General features: G+C 34.2%; 1 protein-coding gene across 1 annotated transcript in view; it reads right to left on the bottom strand.

The window, feature by feature from the left end:
* Window positions 1-23,017, bottom strand: part of spag17 (sperm associated antigen 17) — a 44,295-nt gene extending 21,278 nt beyond the window's left edge. Inside the window, exons 1-19 of the mRNA XM_034010607.3 lie at window positions 22,484-23,017; window positions 21,801-21,941; window positions 20,373-20,432; window positions 16,141-16,272; window positions 12,747-12,921; window positions 12,152-12,349; window positions 11,665-11,846; window positions 9,870-10,028; window positions 9,363-9,444; window positions 8,985-9,097; window positions 8,581-8,718; window positions 7,730-7,843; window positions 7,301-7,448; window positions 6,085-6,300; window positions 4,399-4,479; window positions 3,992-4,038; window positions 3,288-3,407; window positions 1,802-1,956; window positions 1,500-1,684 (exon numbers count right to left, since the gene is read on the bottom strand). Coding sequence (XP_033866498.3) covers window positions 1,500-1,684; window positions 1,802-1,956; window positions 3,288-3,407; window positions 3,992-4,038; window positions 4,399-4,479; window positions 6,085-6,300; window positions 7,301-7,448; window positions 7,730-7,843; window positions 8,581-8,718; window positions 8,985-9,097; window positions 9,363-9,444; window positions 9,870-10,028; window positions 11,665-11,846; window positions 12,152-12,349; window positions 12,747-12,921; window positions 16,141-16,272; window positions 20,373-20,432; window positions 21,801-21,941; window positions 22,484-22,585 — 2,548 coding nt within the window. The 5' untranslated portion in view covers window positions 22,586-23,017. The remainder of the gene's footprint in view (window positions 1-1,499; window positions 1,685-1,801; window positions 1,957-3,287; window positions 3,408-3,991; window positions 4,039-4,398; window positions 4,480-6,084; window positions 6,301-7,300; window positions 7,449-7,729; window positions 7,844-8,580; window positions 8,719-8,984; window positions 9,098-9,362; window positions 9,445-9,869; window positions 10,029-11,664; window positions 11,847-12,151; window positions 12,350-12,746; window positions 12,922-16,140; window positions 16,273-20,372; window positions 20,433-21,800; window positions 21,942-22,483) is intronic.
* Between the last annotated feature and the right edge of the window lie 214 nt (window positions 23,018-23,231).

Raw genomic sequence — 23,231 nt, forward strand, 5'->3', positions numbered from 1 at the left:
CTTTTACAACAGGTATAATTCTCAGTCTGAAGTTATTATGAACTGAATGAATCTGACAGAAAATTAAACTGTAGGGGGTGTGCTAAATACATTTGAGAATAAAACCAGAAAAAACTGAAGCCTATGTTAAATCCTATAGCACAGCTCAACAATGACTTTTCCTGATTTAATGAATGAAAAGGCAACAGTTCAAACAAACAAGGAGCACCATATGAAGTTGAAAAAGGTCATATATAGAAGGGTGCTCAAACTTTTTTTCACTAAAGGCAGCTCCACAATAGTCCACGAAAATAGTAAAAAACAAAATATGCCTGTACATTGTTGTGTAGTCAAATACGTTACAGTTTACTGCACGCAAAATCATCACTGTTTCCTTATTTTTTTGTTGAGCAGGTGGATTTTGATTTGCTTCATTAAAGAAAATGCCCTTTTCTCAAGAGCAGAGAAATTGCCAATGTGTTGGCATACAAGACAGCTGCATTTTTTCAAAGACCACTCGACGTGAATGCTTGATGTTTCTGAACAGTATTTGCATGTAATACAATGAAAATGTGTTTTAAAAGAAAAGAAACGTTGTGTAAGGTTACTTTAAATCAAGCGTTTCGTGTATTGAGCAACACAGAAGGCTGAACGTACTGTATATCTAGAAAATCAGTGGTGTTAAATGTGCTATTTTATTTGGTCACAGAATTTGTTTTGTCTTGTTTACAATATTTGTTGCAAGCTGCAGCAGAACTCAATGACAGTGCTTGAGAACACAAAAGGGCTCGGGCACAGAAATATCACTCATGCATGTCCAGCGATCTTTTAAAAACTGCATCTGCACAAGCATGGAATAATGTGGGGATACAGAATTCTATTCGGGGAAATTTGCGTAACACCTGTCAGAACAATTTGATTTTTAGATATATATGCCTTAGTTCGAATGTCAGTAAGTGAAGTTTTTCCAGTCAAATCTGGAACACACAAACATTTTGGGGCCCCCCTTGAGTTCGGGCCCTAGGCACATGCCTAGTTTGCGCGTTAATCCGGTCCTGGTCCCCACCCTGTTACTGGCTTACTTCCTGTCTATAACCAATCAGCTGCTTCCCCTTTTGATAGACATGTTTTCAGCCAGTAACATTGCATAAACTATAAACAGGAACTATAAATATAATTACTTTGTTTGCTACAATTTCTTTAATTCATGCATAAGAATGGACATGTCTTATGCTTAGAAGTTACAAAATGTACCAATATGTAAAAAATAGGCTGAATAATATATGTTTATAATGAACAGGCAGTAGAGACTGTATTTTACAGTAACGGTACCTGGCTTTTAGAATGTTTAGAAGAATCTTAAGTTCAGCTACAATATACGGTAGTGTAGTCTAAGAATTTATAAGTTTAACTTCATGATCATGTTCTAGATGTAGTCAACTATCAGATAGTAATGTCCGCTCAATATGCATTCAATACAACATGAGGAAAAAGCAAACAAACACATGAATTTGTCTTACTGGCAGCCTTTTTTGGAGGTGGAGTTTTCTTGTTTTTTGACGAGGTTGGTTTAGATTTTAATAAGGCATCATGGGATGTCTTTGATTTTTTCTCACTTTCCATCTTTTTTTGGTCTGCTTGCCATTTGATCTCCTCCTCTTTTACCCATTCAGAAATTGAGTCTGCAACATGTTCTAAATAGTTTCTACAGGGAATAGAAACTTCATATTTAATAAAATTGTTCACACGGCATGTCAAGCAAGTTTAAACAATTTTTTTTTTGTTATACCTACAAAATACTGATATCACTGTGGATTTTTACCTGAACCGAATATCAGAGTGAAGAGCCATATCCCATTGTTCTTGACTCTTTTGCTGGTGATTCATGGGATTGTGGAAGACCAAGAAAAGTGAGTTATCCTGTGTGCGTTCGAACATATCAGTGCATTGATACATCTGGGAAGCATTCTGGAGAATCTAAAAATTTCATAAGACAATTAAACACTGTAGTATAGTACACTGGAAGACTGATAAACTTTATATAATTATCCTAAAAACTATTATTTGTAAGATGATATTTATTTGTATATTAATCTGAATTTATGGGAGTTGCACCCAAAGTTATTACACTCCTTTAATTAAATGTGACAGAAAAATATAGCGTTAAAACATCCCCACGTGTTACTACAACTGTTGAACTAGTGTACCTGCAATTCTTTTCATTGTTAACATCCCAACAACTTTTTACTTACACAGTCGGTGACACTTCGTCAGGACGCCTCAGGAGATGTAAAAATATCCCAAATAAGCGGCTGTCCCATTTAAGAGGACTTTAGTTACTTATATTCATAATGTACAACATGTGCAAGAGAGGAGAATTATTTTAACTTTTTTATTTCTAAATGAAAAGAAACAAAATTAATTGCGGTTTATTTCTAAATTAAATTAAATGAAAAATAATGAAATCACATCTATCACCTGCGAGGCTGACACCCCAGCTTTCTTTGCCACAGCAGCCTGAGAAACCACAGAAAACTCCTTCAAGAGCTCAAAGTGGTTTACGCAAGTCAGAGCGTAATCACGTACTCACTGCACTGCGCTAAGCTATGCAAACCTGTCTTGCTCTAAAAAGCGGCCTCTGTTCATCACTTGAAAATCCAATTAAACAAAGTGACATCCCAATTAAACAACATAAATAGCATTGGGAATAACCATCTCCCAGTCTCCTGTATCATTTAAACAGAACTCCCGATTATTAATATCCCGATTAGGCAGCAACGACTGTAATTTAAAGTCTGTTTCAAAGCTTTTTTTTTTTTTTTAAATGGCCGCTCTAGTGCACTGATAGTGTAAGGATTACTGCCCACATTGTCAAACAGGTAACACAGCAATAATGATTCATGATGTGGTGTGGAAAAGAAAAGCCAGAGCACTTGTTATGTTTTTTACTTCCTGCAGTGATTAAGAGGACAGATCTCAAACCCAAGTGCACTTCAGTGGCCATTTTGAAAATAGCTTTGAAACAGACTTTAAAGATGTAAGTGTAAAAAGTTGTCAGGATGTTAACAATGAAAAAAGAAAAATTACCGGTACATTATTTAAACAGTTGTAGCAACACGTGGGAACGTATAATGCTATATTTTACGAAACCCTGCTATGCTTTAAAGTGCAAGAACACCTGATTAAACACAACAATGTATTTATATACCCCTACAAACGTAGCAGTGTGCTCTGTATCTGTTTTTACTGATTATGTCATGTGAACAGTAAGTAATATGTAAAGTCAATGAGTAATAACATCTTGTTACCTGAATAAATATGTTTTGATCATAGTGCTCAGCAAAGCACCAGTCTCTCAAAGATCGAACTTGGGTTTTCTGTATTTCCTCAATATCAACCTGGAAGGACTGACATTTTTCTTTCCATTCCTATTAACAATAAAATACATTATTGAAACAAATAATACGTCTACCAACTATCATAAAAAAGTGCTACCCTTAAAAGTGGCCAGTGTACTTCAAAATATACATATAAAACACATCTACAATTACTGATAAATTCAAATTACCCTACAATTGTTTTAAGAAGTCCATAGGCAAAAGTACAGTAGAGTACTGAATACCTCTCTACCTAACATTACTAATGTGCAATGAATGCAATTGTTCATATTATCTTTTGAAGGATAAACTGTTAAAAAGCATACATGATATATATTTTTACAATATTGTTTTCTCTTAAAATATGATCATATACTTCCCTTTCTAATGACACAAATTAGATTATATCTCTGCATGATTTTTGGGTTCCACACTGAGGCCAACTCATGCACAATGGAAGGGTAGAATTTCTCTTATGAAAGAACTTGGCCTGTTGAATGACCAAATATGAAGTAACTAGTGACACATTGTGTGTAATCCTGACCTTGTAGAACTAAACAAAATATATGCCACCAGTGTTTATATCATACTGTAAGTAAAAAATCAAAATAATTTTATGGTAAGCACCAACATACCTTCATCAAAGAAGCCTCTGATCCTTTCTCGCGGTTATCAAAGTACACTTGGAAATGAAATAAATATGCAATCGTTAATTTATGAAAAATTGTATGTTTTTTTGGACAGTTAAAACATTGGTTAAATATGCTGAAAAGCCAAGAATGGAGGGCTAAAGTAAGTTAGAACGTAAGACACTCTTCACTGCTTCACAAATTAAACACACTATCACATTTTGCTCATATAACACATGAGCCTTAATAGTTTTGTTGTATTTATGTGTTAGGAAACTGTATTTCAATGTTCTTTCAACATACTTTTCCAAGTTCTGGTCAATTGTATTATGGTTTTATAATATGGGACACGAAAACAACCAAAATCTTTTCAAGATGCATGCAAAAATCTAAACACAGTGTCCAGATCATACCAGAGCTCTGTGACGACGACTGTCGCATTCGACCCTCTCTCTGTGAACTATGTAGCAAACCTGTGGAGTTTCTATCATAATCTGTAAAATAAAAATAATAATAAAAAAATACATGTATAGTCTGTTGTAAGGATTAATCCTATCATAACCTTCCCATTCAAAGAAATACAGACTAAGCCATTTATTACAAACACCTACTTTGAAATGTGAAAAGAAATGCTTTTCTGAAAAGAACAAAACAAAAAACAAAAAAATAAAAAAAAAACAATTGTAACCGTATAACACCAGCAAAATATAACTTAATTCTGTTTCTATTCCTCTCTGAAAGGAAAGTCATATTAGTTGCATTTGTGCTAAAGGGTGTAATGGAAAAAGTTTAAACCCAAACTGACAGCCATAAAAAAAGAAAAAAAAAGAAAAGAAAAAAACATTATCTGTTTCTTATATATTTAAAAAATATCTGTTTGGCATGCTTTCAAGTACAGACGTGCTCAAATTTGTTGGTACCCCTCCACAAAAAACGAAGAATGCAGAATTTTCTCTGAAATAACTTGAAACTGACAAAAGTAATTGGCATCCACCATTGTTTATTCCATATTTAATAGAAATCAGACTTTGCTTTTGATTTTTTATTCAACATAATATTGTAAATAATAAAACAAATGAAAATGGCATGGACAAAAATGATGGGACCGTAATCTAATATTTTGTTGCACAACCTTTAGAGGCAATCACTGCAATCAAACATTTTCTGTAGCTCTCAATGAGACTTGTGGAGACTTGTGAAAAGTGGAGTCCTCCTGGGTCTTCTTCCATGGAGCCCACTTTCGCTCAAAAAGCGACGGATGGTGCAATCAGAAACTGACGTACCTTCACCTTGGAGTTCAGCTTGTATCTCTTTGGCAGTTATCCTTGGTTCTTTTTCTACCATTCGCACTATCCTTCTGTTCACTCTGGGGTCGATTTACCTTTTGCGGCCGTGCCCAGGGAGGTTGGCTACAGTTCCATGGACCTTAAACTTCTTAATAATATTTGCAACTGTTGTCACACGAACATCAAGCTGCTTGGAGATGGTCTTGTAGCCTTTACCTTTACCATGCTTGTCTATTATTTTCTTTCTGATCTCCTCAGACAACTCTCTCCTTTGCTTTCTCTGGTCCATGTTCAGTGTGGTGCACACAATGATACCAAACAGCACAGTGACTACTTTTCTCCATTTACATAGGCTGAATGACTGATTACAAGATTAGAGACATGTGTGATACTAATTAAATAAACTAATTAGTTTGAAATATCTCTATAATCCAATTATTTGTGATCTTTTCTAAGGGGTACCAACAAATGTGTCCAGGCCATTTTAGAATATCTTTGTAGAATAAGCAATAATTCATCTCTTTTCACAGCTTCTTTGCTTTATTCTATGACATTCCAATGGCATGCAAGTATACATGATAAAATAGCTTTTAATTTCATCACTTTTCAGGAGGAATGAAGCATTATTTCAATGAGCTGTAAGGGTACCAACAAATTTGAGCATGTCTGTATTTCAATGGCTTGAGAATTTGTGTCTTTTACAGGCCCCTGAATAATTCATTTAAAATAAATAAATAAATAAATAAATGTACAGATTGTTGACAAAATGCCAGCCCTGGCTCAACATTGACATGTTTAATAGATAATCTTTACCTTTGTTTTTCTTTACTTCATTTATATTTTTCAGAGTAAAGTTAGTTTTCATCTTCTTGGCGAATCCGACAGGATCGTCCCATGGTATGCAACTTGAGTCATCAAACTCAGATCCTGCCATCATGAGTTCACCATCCTCACCCACCTCAGTAAGCTTCATGCTCTCAAACCCAAACTGGTTAAAGACTCTTTCCAACTCTGACCAACTAACAGACTCTGATAATAAACAAACAAACATTTGTAAAGTTTTTGTAGTCCTTTCACAGTGGAACGATATGGACATGAGTCACTAAATAGTTAAATGTCTGTTCGAACATATACTGTACATTATTAAATCTACTTTATAATCCTTAAGTACAACTATGAAACTGGTAAATATGTTCCAAACAGCACTGTGTCTAAATACAAGCCCAGTTTAAACATTTAATTTGTCCTTTATAAAATTGTATGGTATCGAATATCTAAAAGTAAATGTCAGTCTCTTTAGTATATGTTTTTTTCAGATCTGTCATGGTTTGATTTGTTGCTCAGTGATATTCCTTCACTTAGTTGATACAGTCACCACTTAAGACAAGAGTCTGAGGGCCGTACTGTATTTAGCAACATGTGCAAGGACAAAAGCATTTTCATGATACAACTACCAAGAAGACAATTAGTTGCAACTTGAAGCAGGTGAAGTACAGTTCAGAGCAGGTACATGTTAGTTTGATACTGTTGAAACTGTTTTATTCCCTTCAGAAAACTTGCCTCTGCCCTTGCACCTGCTGCTAAAAATGGGGCCCTGGGTGTCATTTTAGAAAAAAAATTGTGGAAGGTTTTACACGTCATAACATGATCTATGTCGATTATTAACCTGTATGTTTTTTGTATACCAGTATAATTCTGTTTCAATTAATTTGACTGCAAAATTAGAACTTGTTTTTAAACAAGCAAAAGCCAACTATGGTGCTCTCTCTTAATAGCGCTATAGTCAGGAGCTATAATTACAAGACTGTGCTATTTGTGTTCCGCCTTATAATGGAAATGAAAATACTGGTGGAATGACATTAAGGGGCCATGACCACACAGCATTATAAAGCAACAGCACTGTAGTAATGTTGCAGAACTGTTAATGTTTTCTTAGTAAATCTCACCCAGTTATCGTGTATGGCTTTACATAATAATTCATGGGTTAAACCAGCCTTCCCCAACCCCAAATATGTATGTACCCTCATACCATCTGTACAGAAATGAATGAGCTCTTGAATTCTGGCCAATCGTTTCTTGTTTTCAGTTGAAGGCTGTGGTACAGTGAGGAATTTTGCCACTGGCAGTAGTCTAAGCATCTGTGGTTCAGCTTTTACTGGATCAAAACCATCCTGGAACTATATTGACAAAATTAAAAGCTTTTTAAACCCAAACCGACAGCCATATAAATGCATTTTTTTCTTTTCCTTAATGGTTTAAAAATGCTTGCTTGGAGCACTTTGAAGTCATTGAATGATTTAAAAGATTAGGCTATAGCTCGTTCTATTGACAAATTTTTCAAATAAAAAACAAAACAAAATATAAGTTAATAAAAAAAGACTATACTCAGGTAACATTGGATTATTGTAAACACAAAAAAATATTAAAAATTGTAATAATTTAAATTCAGATAACTTACCTGAGCAAGTTGATGTAATCTCAGAGATATTTCATCGTGACAGCTCAGGAGCAGCGGGTATTTTGGTTCTTTTTTATGATTCTGTTTTTGAATATCAAAGTCTTCTTGTAGTTTCTGTGAAAAAGTGGTCAAATGTTGGCACAACCAGCATGCTTGGTTGTATTCTTTTCCTCACGTTCCCGATTGTATTATGTGCACAGGTCATGTTGGCTGTGCATTTAAAACAGGAATGATGTCTTGAATGAGGCGAGGGGTCTTACAGGCATAGTGCCGAACATCCCAAGAATGTTTTGCTAAATATAAAGGACTTATGGAAAATAATCTTAAATACACACATCTACTCTTAAATGGTCTTTGTTTGTTGATTATGGGTAAGCCTGCATTTTTTTTACAGTTATCATGGATTTAAAAAATTGCCGTATAATATGTAGTGCCTTGGAAATTTCCCATTTCTGAACGAATAGAACAAATAAATACAGCAAACTTTTGCCTTATTGATGCACTACCTGTTACACTGCATTTAGGAACCTTGGAGCCGATTTAGTTGGCTTCTGGGCATGATTGAACTCACTGCATAGAACTGCACTATTTCTAAAAAATGTCGTCAACGAGAAAGACACCAGCTGCATCAAAGATCGGAAATATTTCTGCTAAAGGTCATTCTGTCCAGTACAAAAGGGGTCATTTCATGGGCATCTTGTTATTTTTACATAATTCACTGATGGTAAAAATAGAATGTCTTTAAAAGGTGGATATAAAAAAATAGCATGTACTGTTTTTCAGCTAAACATTTATGCCTCTTTTTTTTACTGTGAAAAATACAGTTCTAATTATTGAGACTTTAAATTTACCTTCCTTTCCTCCTCTGAGATTGCGAGACTCAGCACATTTGACATCATATAATTCACAATGCTCTGGTCCAATCCATCAGCACGTGGTTTTGAGATTCCTTCACTCAGTGGAGGTTTATCTTCTTCTGTTGCAACAACCTAAACAAGAGTACAAGAATAATGTCCTTAATTAACCGCTTTATAGAATATAACACTGTTAATAATGCACACCCTGTGTATAATGCACAACTCTTGTGTTCTGCCCTTTCAGTACACGATAAAGAATACTTTTACTAGGGTATATTGCACACAATCTGTATATACAGTACACATAAACTCTTTCAGTATTTGTAAAAGGGTCTTTACAAATGTGTATGTATTAAGCATTATAAACCTAATGCAGATCATGCATTTACTCCACCAACCTGTTCCAGCATGCAGTGAAGAATTAAAGGGACAGACACACACTCAGGAGGAATAAGGCTCAAGAAGTCGTTGTAACACCTCATATCGACTTCAGTAGTTAGGATACAAGTCTCTATTATAGAACAGAAAACAAGCAATAATTAAGTAGTTAAGTGGCTTTAAATAAAGCTGAGATAAATATAATAAAATGTGGTAGGATTTAAAAAGACGTAGACTATTTGTTAGCAGCACTGAAATATGTTAGCAATGATACAGTAGGGTACCACAGCAGTCAATTATCTAGCTGGTAATAAATCAGGTATTATTTCATATTTTGATAGCTGTGGCTAGCCAATCAGATTACAGATTGAGGTAATGTCATAATAGTCAGGAGTTACCTTGTACTGGTGGCTGAATATCTTCAGCAATTGCTTTCTTTTTTCCAGTTGGTGTGGGTGCTGCTGAGATGACAGACTGATCCTAGTGACAAACAAGAACACCTGAAGTATTGCTATCATCCATATAAATATACTTTTTTACTTTGCTATGAGTGATTCTGTTGCTCTAATATTTAGTTATTGTCATTTTAAACTCTATCTTTGATCTTGCCTGGAGAACCTTAACTACTGGGCACTGAATAAGCCTCATCCCATTCAAATCATGTGACATGTACCTTTTTAGCTCTGCTGGCTTCACTAACTTGATTTATCCAGGGCAATATCAAAGACATGTAAAGCCTGACTTAGAGACCAGAATGATGACAAACGTCATACAAAAGTAAGGGAACTGTAAAGAAATCAATTATTATGCTTGTTAAGCTATTCAATTGACACTTGTGGTTTGTGGACCCTACAAGCAGAGAGAGAGAGAGAGAGAGAGAGAGAGAGAGAGAGAGAGAGAGATACCTCAGCACTGGGGAGCTGTCTTTGCTGACCTCCTTTAGATACTGCTGGAACATTGATTAGTTTCATATTTTTGAGATAGTTCTGATGTTGCCTTCTCCAATCAAGGGAATCATAAATCAGACATGCAATATCTTCGAACATCGTGGTTCCAAAACAAAGCTGGATAGAAAATGTAAAAAAAAAAAATTAAAAATGAATCTTGTTTGCAAACAATCTGCACCACATAGACAAATCCCCCAACACTATCTATAGATCTAATTTACCTATAAGCTTGTGGTAAAAATGTATCTACACAGTCGACTACTATTACTAATGTGTGTTGTGTGTTTATATGGGTGTTAGGGAGGTATACTTTTTGGAGTGCTGCCTTTGGGTTTGAACATTTTACAAAATAAGCAATTTATATTTGGAGAAACCAGGTGCGGCCATATTTTGGACAAATAAAAGATGGTATTGACTCCACTAATTTTCTACAACCCACCAAAATAAGTTAGATTTTATCATCACATAATGGTAATAGAGTCCCTTTGAAAATAATAATATATACTCAAAACACTACCATGTATTAAATCATAGTTAAATATTAGTATAAGAGGAAGTGTTTCACATTTAAAATCTTTTTTTTTTTGCCTTTGGCCTACTGTTGGCCTACTTGGAAGGATTCACTTTGCACAAAGCATAGAGACTGTTTGACGCACATCCTCCCAGAAACAAGCCTTGCAACATAAATCTATTTTTTTTTTTTTATAATGGCAACAGATCTAAAAGCCTTGCAAACACCAAGTAAACCATTCTTTCCTAAAAAGCAGTATTGCTGCTAATGTTCCCAAATGATATATGTTTTAGTTGGAACCTAAAAAAAGAAATGTGTGTAAATACAGCTCAGATTTATGAACTGTTAATGCACATTGAAAGTTGGAAAGAGCCAGTGTTTTACACTATTTACTCAAAATCTGTAACTACGATATGTGAAATTCCATCCAAAAATGAAAAAGGAGGAAAAGACAAGGAAAAGAGCTCAAAGCATGAGAGCAGTATCCCTACTGGGAATACACCTTAAAGTACATCTAGCTAACAAAATAATTTCAGTAAATCTTATATAATATGTATTACCATCACTTTATAGATCTCACACTTTCCTATATGAAAGGGGCACATATTATGTTAAAGTAACCATGTAATTGATTTTTAATGACATGTTTTCCATTGCACTTGTAAACAGTAATATTGGTGATCATATCTTGTACTCTTTTCCATGCTCCACTTCCCATTGAAGGAACTCATCTGCCACGCGTGAGCTGTTTCTGGGAGCTTGAGCAGTTGTAGAAAAAACAATTCTGAACGTATTGTTTATTTAAAAACCGAAACATTCAAAATGTCTGCCATTTATTTTCTTTAAAAGAACAAAACTCCTAAAAACGTGACGTCATGTTTGAGTACCAATCACCGCTTTGCCTACGACTGACATGTTTTCAACGGCGACTTAATTCCTCCACGAGACTCTAGGAAGTACAGCAATGCGCATGTAATACATATTTTTCTCCAACAGCTTCAAATAAATTACCTTTTTTTTTTTACCCATTAGGAATATCTGATATCAACGATATGATAGCAATATATATTAGGAAAGATTTACTGGAATTATTTTGTTCATCATGTACTTTAAGACTGCAAGTCATACAGTTGTAATATGTATATGTAAGAATATGACAAACATATGCTCATGGATGCTATGTCTTCAATTGATCATCAACCATTTTTATTTGTACTTTACACTGACAAAGGATTTACTAACCATCATTGCATTGTTGTTCCACTCCTGGGGTAAGATAGACTCCTTCACCACATAATGGAGACGGGCAGTATCAGAAAGTTGAGAGTCAAACTTGTTATTTTTTAACACAGGCTCCAGATACTTCCAAAACATCTTTAGGGATTTAGTTTCTTTTTCCTTGTTCAGCTTCTGGGCTTCAAGAACTGTACATGGACATAAAGAGGCAGTTCATATATATTTTTTAAACATCACCTTTTTCAAATATACAATAAAGAAGATTGACATAAGAAAGGCATGCATCACTAGAATCTTGATGTAGTAAATTTACAAGTTAGAATTTATAGTTTGTGAATCTGTGAAGAAAAACCTCCTGTTACTCTACATGCAGGACCTAACTGTAAAGGAATTTTAAGGGAAATCTATTCTACACTAACTGGGAACTTGGTTTTTAGTTGAGAGTTAGTTGAGAGCATATACAGTAATTCAGTAGGCAGTATAATCCACTTACCCTCTGGCACAAGTTTAGAATCTGCTTGAAGAATACTCATACTCTCCTCATGTGTCAATAGAGACTCATAGCTTTCCGAGGTTATTTTAATGACATTGGACACATAAACCCCCAGCTCAGCCAACATGACCAGGAGTTGAGGGTGGTGGAAGCCCACAACAAGAATATAGTGGTGGGGACCGTCATCTGGCTCATCATCTTAATGCAAAAAGAACATATTTAAGTTAAGAAAGATGGCAAACACTGTCTGTAAAGTTTACAGTTATCATAGTGAATTATTTACCATTTTAAAGAATTTTAGTGCATAATACTGTACATACCCTGTATACACTGTAGCACACATGGCCTTGGGACACATCCCTATAAGATAACAACCACCACTCAAGAACACATAGTATACTATACTATTACTTGAGTATACCACGTACCTTGCAAGTAAAACCGTATATAACACTTAGAAAATTTGTAAGATTAAAATGTGTTATATTTTGAAAATGACCATCAAGACCACCTGTCTATAAGCAGGTTATTCTATTCTGAACATCCAGCAGAAAGAATGTAAGCCCTCCTCAGTACTAAAAACAAGAACATTTACCTATACATTTACTGGTGTCTTCTTCCTCTCCTCTTAGTTTGAGTTTGGTGTCCTTCTTCACTGCAGCTAGCTCAGGACCTTTCTTCCCTTTGTCCCCTTTCCCAGGTGATTTAGTTTGAGATTTATCCTTCACTGAAGGGGCTGCAGTCTTTCCCTTGGCCAGCTGTTCTGCAACCTAACACACACAATATTGTATTATAAATATGAGCAATTCCCTTTAAACTATACACTTTGTACAAGCTATTGATTAATTTTATTGATATAAGATCAAGTACCCCCACAATTGGCAGTAGCTTGAAAAATATTGTTGATTTAATGTCTTGCGTTTCAAATGTAATTTAATTACATTTTAATTGAAATTAAAGCAATACATTTTCTAACCATACTGCCAAACAACCAATCGTGCTTGATTATCGTCATTAGAAATATTCCACAGGTAATGTTTGTATCGCTGTGTCATCCATGTAAATCTGGAAATGTTATTTATAGAGTAGTTTACACAGGAAGCTAGGCACTGATTTGTCTCAGATGATGTTTCTCTGGTAAATCATTCTGTTTTGGAATCCAGATGTATTTACAAGAAAATTGTCCAAATCTTCTTTATAAATTATTTACCACAACTGAGATAAAACATATTTTTTTCTTCACAGTTGGATTTCACTCCTTTACCCAAGAGGAAGCTGAATTGCCAAAAGTCACAAGTTGGGTCAGTGTCTGAGCTGTCATTCAAACATAGAATCTGGCTCTTAGTCTTTTTCTCCAACCACAAGACCACCCTGCCTCTCATTTGACTGAGACTGGTTATTTAAACTGCAGCCAGTGCAGATAATTCAGCTAGTCTGCAGTTCTGAATAACACCTTACTACAAGCCAGAGCATAAGCATGTTAAACAGATTTATTTCCATATGGAAGTCACTTACAAATATGTAATATGGACCACAGTTCACAAGGCTATAAGTTACTGATAACTACAGTAAACATATTAAATTTATGACTATGTTGGAACTCAAGTTTCACAGAGAGACAAAGATATGGACAGGCATATATAAAATACAATAAGACTGTCAAAAACACTAGTTTCCTATAATATACCACAGGAAATACAATAGGAAAAAAACAAATATATATACTGCAGTCTACATAATTGAAGGCATATGAAAGAAAAAGGTTTTTAAAAAATGTACACAGGCAAAAGCCCTTCTTCAGCTGTTTATAAAGAAAAGTAAACAGTGCAGTAAACTTGTTGTTATTCAAGAATTATAATTATACAGAAAATGCATTTTGCAATATTCTGCCTTTGCTTTATTTAATTTGTGTATAATTACAAAAGAAAAAGGTAATGTAGGTACACAAAAACGTGAATAATTGATAAAAAATCTATTATATCAGAATGTTCCGGACTACAAGTTTGTTTACGCACTGCTTTTTCCATCCAGCTGAAGAAGGACTTGCAGTCCGAAACACCCTGATGTAATTGATTTTTTTTATAAATTATTCACATTTTCGTGTACCTACATTACCTTTTCTTTTTTATTTTGAACTTTATGGTACACAACACTTTTCCTTTTAAAAAAACAAATACTAATAATTTATATATATATATATATATATATATATATATATATATATATATATATATATATATATATATATATATATATATATATATATATATATATAACACACACACACACACACAGTTGTAGTCAAAAGTTTACATACCTCAATGGAAATTTATAATTTCTAGAAGTTTCTTGAAAACAAAGAATTTTAGGAAAAATCTTTTGTAGCAAAAGTTTTGCTTTTATGGATGAGGAAAAAAGTTACAGTTACAATTATTTATTTCAACAGTTTTTTTTTTTGCAAAACTCCAAAAATGCTAATTCAGAAGTATTCATACCCTTTGATGCTTTGATAGTATTGTCTACAAGAACTAGAACTTTCAATATGATAATGCAGAACCTAATTCTAGAAAATGCTGGATTGTAGGTGAATATTCTTGGAGAGTATAAAAAGGTTAGGCATAGGATGATTGCTGTCATTACCAATAAGCCAATATGGGAAAAAGTAAGGAGCTATCTGAAGACGTTAGGCAGAACATTACTTATTGTCATAAAGCTGGAGAAGGATACAAGAAGATTTCCAAGCATTTGAGTATCCCAATTTCAACTATTGTTTCATCAAGAAGTACAAGACTCATGGTACTGTCACAATGCTTCCCTCGGTCTGGAAGAAAGAAGGTTCTTTCACCAAGAACAAGTAGAAGAATCGCGAGGAAGGTTAATAACAATCTGAGATTGACTGCCAAAGATATTCAAAGTGAATTGGCTGCAAGTGGGACTGGGGTTTCCATTTCAACCATAGGTCAAGTATTGCATGGTGAAGGTCTCAATGGTCGCAGGTCAAGGAAAAAGCCACTCTTAGGAAAATGTCACAAGGACAATCAATGTTTCCAAAACAGCATTTGAATGATGGATATGAGTTCTGGTCAAAGGTTTTGTGGAGTGATGAAACAAAAATCGAGCCATTTGGTCACGCTGATAGTTGTTACGTTTGGAGAAAGTCTGGTGAGGCGTACAAAGAAAAGAACACCATATCTACTGTCAAGCATGGAGGTCGTAATATCCTTCTATGGGGCTGTTTATCCTCTAATGGCACAGGAAATGTAGTTCCAATACATGGTAAAATGGATTCCATAGCATACCAAAAGATATTGGCCAATCATCTGAAACCCTCCGCTACAAAACTTGGTTTAAAGCACAACTGGACGTTCAAAAGAATAAAATCAAGGTTCTGGAATGGCCTAGTCAAAGTCCCAATCTAAATCCAATTGAGAATCTTTGGTATGAGTTGAATGAGTTGAAGAAGGCTGTGCACAAGAGAAGTCCCTGGAATTTGAATGAACAGGAACAATTTTGTGTTGAAGAAAGGTAAAAAATCACTAAAGAATCATGCCAAAAGCTCATTGACAAATATCCTAATCAGTTTAAAAGAGGTTATTATTGCTAAAAGGTGCCACAACTAGCTATTTATTTCATTTTCCTTGTCAGGGTATGAATACTTTTGAATTAGCATTTTTGGAGTTTTGCAAAAAAATGCTGAAATAAATCATTGTAGACATCCATTTCTTGTAACTTTTTTGAGAGTTTGCATTTAAACTTTATTTTTTTCTCATTAGGCTTATTATGTAACTTAATAACACTCCTTTCACCCCATATGCAATTTGTTTTTGCACAGAATACATTTAACCTCTAATTTTACAGATACAGAAAGCAAAAAAATAACAGTATGCAAATAATGTGTATTGAAGCGACCAAACAACTTATTTTTCTTGTTGTCTAAACATGACAGTGGTCAGCGCTATGTGGTCAATTGCAATACAGTGAGTCCTTACTTTATTTTCAGCTACTCTTCTTTGCAGGTCATACTGTTTTGTTGCCAACAACAAAAATTTCAGTAGTTTTCCGACAAGGATGAGAGGCAGCTCTTCTCCTGCATCGAGAAGTAGTTTTGCAACCTCTGTCACCTTTTAAAAAAATACATACACACACAATGTATCATGGCCATTACTGCACACAGTTATTTTTCTATTTGTTTTCATTAATAGTATTAATTCAGACCCAATCATTTTAACATTATAAGTTCAATACTTTTTTGTGTTGTGTTTATTCAATATTAGATAAAAAGCATGATAATTCAAAACCCATTAATCAAAACTAACAAAAAACCCCTTAAAATTGACAATAATGCTTTGTACCCCAAAAGTGACTGACTTGGCTAATCCAGCACAATGTATGGTTGTATATTTGAAGTATGTTTTTTTTTTTTTTTGTGGCATTGGATATGTCCTGGAGACCGATCATAAACTCCCTGCTTGTTTTCACAGCATGGACAGTACAATGGGAACAAGAACTTCAGTGTTTTCTTCAAAGCAGAGTCTTTCCCTTTAAGGCAAAGTGTTCATTTTAGTACACATGTATAAAATAAAGGCAGTCCATGAAATATGCAGCTGTCCACATGTGAATATCTGACTTTTTTATTACTGTGTTTTATAGCTTGTTGGCACTAGATTTCCCTCCTACTCACTGACACCTGGGATATTTTCCTTACAGAGCAGTAACTCACCCATTACTGTGAAAACAAATTATAAAGTTATTTCATTCTTCAAGTCTCTTGCATTGAACACTTTTTCACAGTCTTGGAACAGGTCCCTCTCACTCTGTGAGTTCTCTGGTAGTCATGCCTTTGTAATATTTTCCCTCATAACCAAGAATGGAATATTTATACCAAAGTAGTGGTACAAAGTAAGTGGTGATAAAATGTTTTTGAAATGTCTTTTTGCTATCCAAGAACCTATGTTAGTTTCAATTCAGGAAAATACTTTACTGGGGTAAACAGAAATACATTTATTTACCTTCACTAATGCATGTTTTTTGCAGGAAGCACACACTCATGTGTAGTGAAAGATTCTCAGAAAAACATGTTTGTTTGTTTTTTACAAGTTGGATTTGCTCTGATGATATATGAGCTTAATAAAAAATTAGCTGTTTGCATACTTCCACAGAAGAAGTGTGTACTTGTCCATGTTGAAAACTAATCTGTCATGGTACATGAAAGCTGATTCTGTTTATCAACAACATAAACACTTAGACCTATAGATTCCAGCAGTGCTATCTATCTATCTATCTATCTATCTATCTATCGGTAAATGAGGAAATGCCACATGAAAGGGATATCTTTTTTTATACTTTGCAAATGGTTGTCAACGACGTATTACTCTTGCCTGGAAATCTAATGAGGTATTTGCTGAATAAGACAGGAGCAACCACTAGGGGAGCTGTAATATTATGTGTACCTTCAATGATAAACCTGTATTGTAGACCAACATTTTGCATGATGGTTTATTATATAGGCTATAACAATGTGTGTATTTATTAGCTGTTAACTATATTAAAGGGATGAAATGGATGGCCATAGATACAGACAACTGAAACTGAAGTAGAACAGCTTAGGTAGTCTTTTTCATTTATAAACCTTCAACATGTGTTTCATGAAAACATAAGTGTTTTGTTAAAAAAAAAAAAAAAAAAAAAAAAAAAAAACCTTAAGTCAATGTATGTTTTGAAAAAAAACATTATTGACCACAAGTTTATTGGATCAATCAATAGTCTCCATGATGTTTGATTTGAATACATAGCAAATATTTAAGAACAATCTCAAAAAATAATAACGGACATCATGACGTACATAATTAATGTACTCATAACCATTCTATAGCATGGACAGAAAAACACCTCTGACCATGTACGCCAATATCTTGTTTTTGTTAGTTACAAACAACTTGGTTTTTGTTTTTCACTATCAGAGGATTTGTACCTTTTTGTAGTTTTGCCCATATGCCTAAATAAGGCATACAGGAGTCACAGATCATCAGATTTACATGGACAAATGCTTGGAGATCATGGATGACTCATCGAGGCAGGTTTGAAATGGTGGCATGACAGTTATTACATTATCAGGCAAGCTGAGTTATTACATTATGCGTAAAGAAATTACTACATTATAGGGCAGACATTTTTATTACATTGTTTGTTAAGTTATTACATTATCTGGTGATTATTACATTATAAGGAAACAATTATTACATTCTAGAGTATTATTACATTATCGGTTAGCTATTACATTAATGGTTGTTACTCACCTGTCAAGGTGATTTCTTTACAATAATCTTTTATTTTCTGCCCATTGAGATGGGACATTAACTGATACTAAATATTTATGTAGCTTATTATATTAAATTTGGCAGCAAATAAAATTATAGCAACTATTTTGGACTTTGACCATGTCAGCATGGATGACTAATAAACTGGCACATCTACAGCAAAGAATTCAACCAAAGATCAGTAAGTTATTGTTAACTTAATTATTAATGGTCACTGATGGTGCAAAGCTGATATTAAAATAATAATAATAATAATAATAATTGAATATATAATTTCAATTGAGAAGAAATACATAGGTAGAAAAGCTCTAAAAATACTGGTATCTGCTTATATCCACTGTAGTATACAGATGTAGTGTTAAGGGTTGGTTTAAGTTTGCTGTATTTAGAACACCACTTATTTAAGTTAAGTGGAAGGGGAAAATAACACAGACAAGTTAAAGAGTAAGTAGTGGGGTTCCAAAAACTATAGCATTATACGCCCCCACGTGTTGCTACAACTGTTTAAATAATGTACCGGTAATTTTTCTTTTCATTGTTAACACCCTGACAACTATTTACACGCATAACTTTAAAGTTTGTTTCACAGACCTTTTCAAAATGTCCGTTCTAGTGCACGGACAGTGTAAGGATTATTGCCCACATTGTTAAGCAATTAACACGGCAATAATGATCCATGATGTGGTACGGAACAGAAAATTCAGAGCACTTCTTGTTAGGTTTTTTTTTTTTTTTAATCGCTCTTCCTGCAGTGATTTAGAGGCCAGATCTGAGTGAGGCGTTAATTTGAGGATGAAGTTAATTCGAAGTAATACTGTACTTGGCGTTCACTGTCACGGTGAACGTTCCAGTCTCTCTTGACGTGTCTTTCCCAAAACCCCATGTGAAAGTGCACCTTGTTCGTGGTGTTTACGTGCATCGTTAGGATTTGAATAGCTTCTGGGCTTTGTTGGGAAACACATTTAAAACTAATTTATGGAGTAGCCTAAATATAAATCATAGTCTTATTGTAAATCAAGCGGTTAATGCACCGCTGGTTGAAAATGCAGACAAAAGAAGTAAAAAAAACGAAATTTATTGACCCAAAATGAGATAGAAATAAACAAGGATACATTATTCTATAAATTAAAAAATAACGTAACGAATCAAACAAAAAAAATGAATAAGTAGGACATTGCAATTAAAGTAAAAGTGTCAAACACTGGTCCTCTGTGAGGCAAAGAGGGTTGCAAGAAATAGCACGATTTCGCTTATGTGAACTGTATTGCAACGAGCCGACTACAAAGGTGTTTGTGGTGTTGCTAACGATTCAAAGCAACTATCCTCTGAATAGCAGCACTTGCTAAGTTCTGTCTTTACGTTCCCACAGTGCATTACAACTGCCACAAACATGTCAAGATTACGCCAGATGACTCGTAGTGAATTCAAGAAGTCGTTGAGGAGCGGCTGGAGTGACGATGGTTTTCGGGAAACACTGCAGTTTGCATACGTTGCTCTTAGGATGATTAACCGATGCTGGTCAGGTTATGAAACCGAGGAAACTGATACTTCCCAGCAACACGAAACAAGAGCAAGAGCTCTTGCATTCCTATTTTTCTTCCAAATCATTAAAAAAAAAATTAAAAACAGCTTGATTGATTTGTGTTATTATGACTTATGTTATTTATAGTAGTTTATGATTGGAGAGCAGTGTGTCTTTCAACCTGCACATTAAAATAACCAGACATTGTAAATCTGTTTTCTAGATCTGCCATTAATAACTGAATAAACACATCACTTGACATGTAATAGTTTCATAATATTTTATCCTTTTTATTTTATAAATCCTTTTTTTTTTTTTTTTTAAATAAACAGAACTTGGGTCATTACATATATGAAGACAACAAACTGGGAAAGAGACTTACCTCATAATACAATGGTGAATCCTTCGATTTCTTCACCTTTGGGTTTCCTAGTTCATTGACCTGAAAATAAATTATTAAATCAATACATTATTAAATTAATACTATATATATATATATATATATATATATATATATATATATATATATATATATATATACCATGAATTATATAACAAAAATGTATAACTTTGTCACAACCATTTCAGCTTCAGAACGTTATAAAAAATAGACAAAATCCAGCAACAAAAGAAATAAACAAGACCAGCATTGTTTAACATTTGTTTACGGATATATCAATTTGATATATTAAAATGCATTATATTGTTTTTAATGGAGTTGCTTATACAGTGAATTCATCTAGTTCAGATTGCTTGTCATTTGTGAGAACACTTTATAATGAGTGAGTGTTCAAAATGTTAAAGTTAGCAATCTAGATTTATCCAGCGAAGATGTAAGATTGAAAACAGTATAGTGTCAAGGCTGGGTCTCTGATTATGACAGAAGGACATGGAGAAAAACTTTGAACACAAACTATAACTCTGGTAAAGATACAGCACCAGGAAGGCAATTCATACACAAAGTTGTTAAAGCAGAGGTGAGAACATTTTGAAAAAATAAGAAAACCATTTCAGTTTAAAGAAAGCCAGAGACCTGAAAATTAAATTGGAACTAAGTATTTTTTGTACTTTGAACCAAAAGAGAGAAGTTTATGCATGACTAGATTAGATTAGAATAATTGTAAACCATAGCAAAAGAACAGCGCCACAATATACAGCATGCGATTCGACTGAATTTCCTGCCTCAGCTAGTGGCATCAACGTTGATCTGATATAAAGTGATCATAAAACTGAGAGGTGGATCAAATAAATACCATGGTATTGTACTGTAAGTAATCATGTATATGTGATCAATCTACAGTATATACAAACCTGAGGAGTCAATTGCAACCAGATTACATGTCAATTTTTTGCTTACTACTTTTTTTTGCTTGAGTCTGACTTTTAAAACACAGTGTATCTATATTTGTAATCCACACTCTATTTCATTGACTTATTTGTTTATATACTTCATAATGGCCACATTTACTGTCTAAGAAAAACACAGCTTCACATGAGTTCACACCTATAAATCATAATACATTGGGGTTTATCTTAATGATCTACAGTGATGAATCGAAAATATTTTGATCCAGATGGAAGTTGTCCCCTGGGTGATTTATCGACCCAACATTACTACATACAATAATAAAACAGTGAAAACAATGACATTAGGTCAATGAAAAATCAGGTTTATACATTTTAGGTCAGCAGTATAGAGATTCCTCTGTGTTTAGATAATTAAATAGACCCCCTTGCCTTGCATTAAAACTCAAACTCAGAATGCAATAGGCCTACATCTTAATTACCGTAATGAAACACGAAATAATACCTTTTGCAGCATTCCATCCCATGACACCACACTAAACAGCTTCCGCAAAGGTTGTTGCACAGGTGGCAGGAGCGCCTTAATGTATATTTCATCTTCCAAATTCTCACCAACAACAAAAGAAACATTGACCTTCCAACAGTCCTGCCATGAAGAAAACAAACATTATTTATGGCTTCTCCTAATCTGTTCCTATTATTTGTGTTAATTTACAGTAAGTAAAATATTTATTGCTTGTTTCATATTTGCTGCAATATGTTGCATAATCACCATGTGTTGCAAAACAGATAACCACAAGATGGCAGTGTTACACCACAAAAATAACTGCTACAAGCAATTTGGAAGTTTAAAAATAGGTGGTTTTTAAGCTAATCAGTGGGATATATCAGTGGTACTCACTTGTCACTCTTTCATACCAATTCTACCCACAATTTAGGGTTAATTAAGCAATTAAATACCTGGATGGAAAAGGTTCTGGGCTGCTCAAATAAATAATTAAGGCCATGGTGTTGGTACAATTTAAAACAGATTGAAATGTTAAAACAGAAGATCAATTTATATTGCCCAAGAACACCCCTCCCACCTTTGTATTAACAAGCTGTTGCAAATAAAACACCGCCTCGATATACGTTGTTTTGATTAATCACATAAATAAATAAATAAATAAATAAATAAATAAATCTCACCTCCTCAAATTGTGCTCCAATGAGCCCAGACTCCCATCCTTGTTTCCCACCTGTTACCGCAGCGCCTACAGATGAAGTTGGACTTTTTACTTTTTTAGGCATTTCCACCCACTAAAATGTTATGTTTATAAACCACTTTACGGCTCTGTACCGCTAGCTATCCCTGGATTTCAACTGTAAAAAAAAAAAAAAAAAAAGAAAAAGAAAAAGAAAAAAAAGAAAGAAAAAAAACGTAATATTTTTCAAATCCTACCGGCACGTCGAGTTATCTTAAGACAATAGTTTTAGTAAATAAATTAACTTAAAAAGCAAATACTTTCACAATACTTTAACAACTACGCGTAATTACTGCCAAGCAACAAATTATTTCAATGTGACAATCAAAACTTTAAAGTCAGATAAATAAACAAGTTCTCTGGGTGTCCCATGCCTTTCTCAGTTTTGTGTACAGCTTTACAGACGCTCTCTGGTTGTCCTTAGCAACAACTACACGCCAACGAGAAGGTAGAGAAGATAGAAGGGAACACACATCCAAAGCGTAGTTCCCGAGAAACAGGGGGACACCTGCTGGAATCTAAATATAATACAGTTTGCTCTGGTCACTTCAGGCATGAAGAATAATGATACCCTTACGTTGATCAGCTCCCAGGCTTATCTGTATTTTTTAAATCGGTTTTAATTTAGTTTGCTTCCTGTGGTGTAATAGACCTTGAGCATGTATGCTGTATGTCCTATCTGAGCTTGCAAG

The sequence above is a fragment of the Acipenser ruthenus genome, chromosome 8 (assembly GCF_902713425.1).
Source record: "Acipenser ruthenus chromosome 8, fAciRut3.2 maternal haplotype, whole genome shotgun sequence".
In the NCBI taxonomy this organism is placed as follows: domain Eukaryota; kingdom Metazoa; phylum Chordata; class Actinopteri; order Acipenseriformes; family Acipenseridae; genus Acipenser; species Acipenser ruthenus.